The 2101-nt window shown below is 31.3% G+C and overlaps 1 protein-coding gene across 1 annotated transcript; it reads left to right on the forward strand.

The window, feature by feature from the left end:
- The first annotated feature begins 524 nt into the window (after positions 1 to 524).
- On the forward strand, positions 525 to 1971 carry LOC119644229 (bcl-2-related ovarian killer protein homolog A-like). The gene is made up of 2 exons (XM_038043762.1): positions 525 to 763; positions 952 to 1971. Exons 1-2 carry the CDS (start codon positions 713 to 715, stop codon positions 1357 to 1359), a joined length of 459 nt encoding a protein of 152 aa, XP_037899690.1. The 5' UTR covers positions 525 to 712; the 3' UTR covers positions 1360 to 1971.
- The last annotated feature ends 130 nt before the right edge of the window (positions 1972 to 2101 follow it).

Below are 2101 nucleotides of genomic sequence, written 5' to 3' on the forward strand. Positions count from 1 at the left end.
TGCATGACTCCATTTTAAGTCCACAATTAGTAAAGAGTTGTACGCTTGGGCTGATTAAAAAGAAAACACAAAGAACCGTAGAAAGAAAATGAAAAGATATGGAATTAATAATAAAAACAAGTTTATTTAATAAAATAATTCTGAAGAATGTGTGTGCTCGTTTAAAATCAAGACTTCTGCGTTCCTAAGTGAAGTATATAGTTAAACAGCTATTGTTGCTGTTTTTTTTTTTTAACAAAAATATATTAGTTTGTAAAACACATACGAAATGAATTATTTTTCTGTCTCCACCTTTAATTGACTGAAAGCACTTTCTTCTCAGTAAAATATAAACTATATCGCAAGTGCAACCAGTTCGTAATTTAATATATATAATAAAATATTAGATTATAAAAAAGCACAAATCATGTACGAAAAACAATAGATTGGCATCACTGTCCTCAATACTTGTCTTCTCGTATTTACGTGGACGAGGCTTCTTCGTCTTTTACTTTTTCTTTGTAGATCTTTTTTTAAAGAATATATTTAATAAAACTATAAAAAATTAAAGTGAGAACACAAATAGGTTCAATATATTTTTCTTATAACTGTAGACGGAATAGAAAACACATCCACAAATATATTCGTTTAACCCAGAAAAAAGTCAGCATAAAAAACATACACATACCTATCTATAATAAAAGAGTAGAACAGAGACCTAAAAATAATTAAAATGAATATTCCGAATGAATATATTGCGAAAACTGAAGACGTTGCCGATCAGGTAGGTAATTCCAAAAAGTGAATATTTACATAAAAATTTTAAAACCAACATAGGTTTAGTTTATTAATAATATAATATTCAATAGAAAAATTTAGCTTCGACCAATCATTATGCTCATTATGCGGCGAAAGTGCGTCTAAGAAGTGAAAAAGATAGCTCGCAAATTTTCTCTTTTTCCTTATTTCAAGAGAAAATTGTTCGCCGGGAAGGGCATAGTGGGGCGAAGATCTCAACTAACAGTTGCCAAAGAATTGTTTGCTCGCCACGATAAAAATCGCATAACATGGGCAAAAATAATTTCAATTTTCGCCGTTTGCGGTGGTTTCGCAATTGATTGCGTACGTCAGGGTCATTATGATTATATACAGTGTCTAGTCGATGGGGTAGCTGAAATTGTCGAAGATGATTTAATTAATTGGTTGGCCGACCGTGACGGTTTGCTGGGTTTACAACATCACGTACGCTTACGTCCGAAATTACATAAGCCGATTGGTTTTTTAGGTTGGCTTACACTTTTCGCGGCCATCTCTTCTTGTTTTTATATTATGGCGAGTATGGCTAGACACATAGGTTGCCAATTATATTCCTTATTCTAATCGAACATAATTATTATCATGTGACGATTTCATTATAATATGATATGTTTAAATTTTTAGAATTAATTAATGATTTAGAAGAGAATTAACACATTTTAATTTATACTTTCCAAAATAAACAAATCATTTAACAAAACTTTCCTAGCAACTCTTCCGAACATTTCTTAGTAATCTAAAGAAGACGAACTGCCCGAGTTCTTAATCTTTTCAGTGAGTCGCGACATACTTACCTTTTGAAGGAAAAAAGGACGTTTGAGCTGAAAAATCTCAGTATCTCGAAAGTATGTAGCAAGCAAGCAGCGCATATAATACGGCATGATGGCATAAGGCCAAGTCTATAGTAGCATGCCTATCAAATCACATATATGTATACACATTTTGGGGTCTCTGAAGCTTACTTTTGGGCATTGCAAACTTTTCCACAATGAATATATCTCTTGTCCTAACGGTGATCGGTGTAAAAAATGTACCCTCTACCTGCACCATTTCCACACTATTAATTGCCTTAATTTTTTGTTAAGCTTTCCGCACACTCAGACGTGAACTAAATACGATACGATAGAATTGAAGTTCGAAGACCTAATGTTACCGCCACAGAAAACGAAAGCCACGCACACATCTTTAAGATCTACGTATTTTATTATTATTATTATTATTATTATTATTATTATTATTATATATATATTATATATATATATATATATATATATATATGTTATAGAAATTTAAAAACAAAATGTTT

This window comes from Glossina fuscipes, unplaced genomic scaffold (assembly GCF_014805625.2).
Source record: "Glossina fuscipes isolate IAEA_lab_2018 unplaced genomic scaffold, Yale_Gfus_2 99375, whole genome shotgun sequence".
Taxonomy (NCBI): domain Eukaryota; kingdom Metazoa; phylum Arthropoda; class Insecta; order Diptera; family Glossinidae; genus Glossina; species Glossina fuscipes.

Coding starts and splice junctions, on each gene's coding strand:
- LOC119644229 (XM_038043762.1), top strand. CDS start 713: ATGAATATTCCGAATGAATATATTGCGAAAACTGAAGACGTTGCCGAT. Junction 764..951: donor CTGAAGACGTTGCCGATCAG/GTAGGTAATTCC, acceptor CCTTATTTCAAG/AGAAAATTGTTCGCCGGGAA.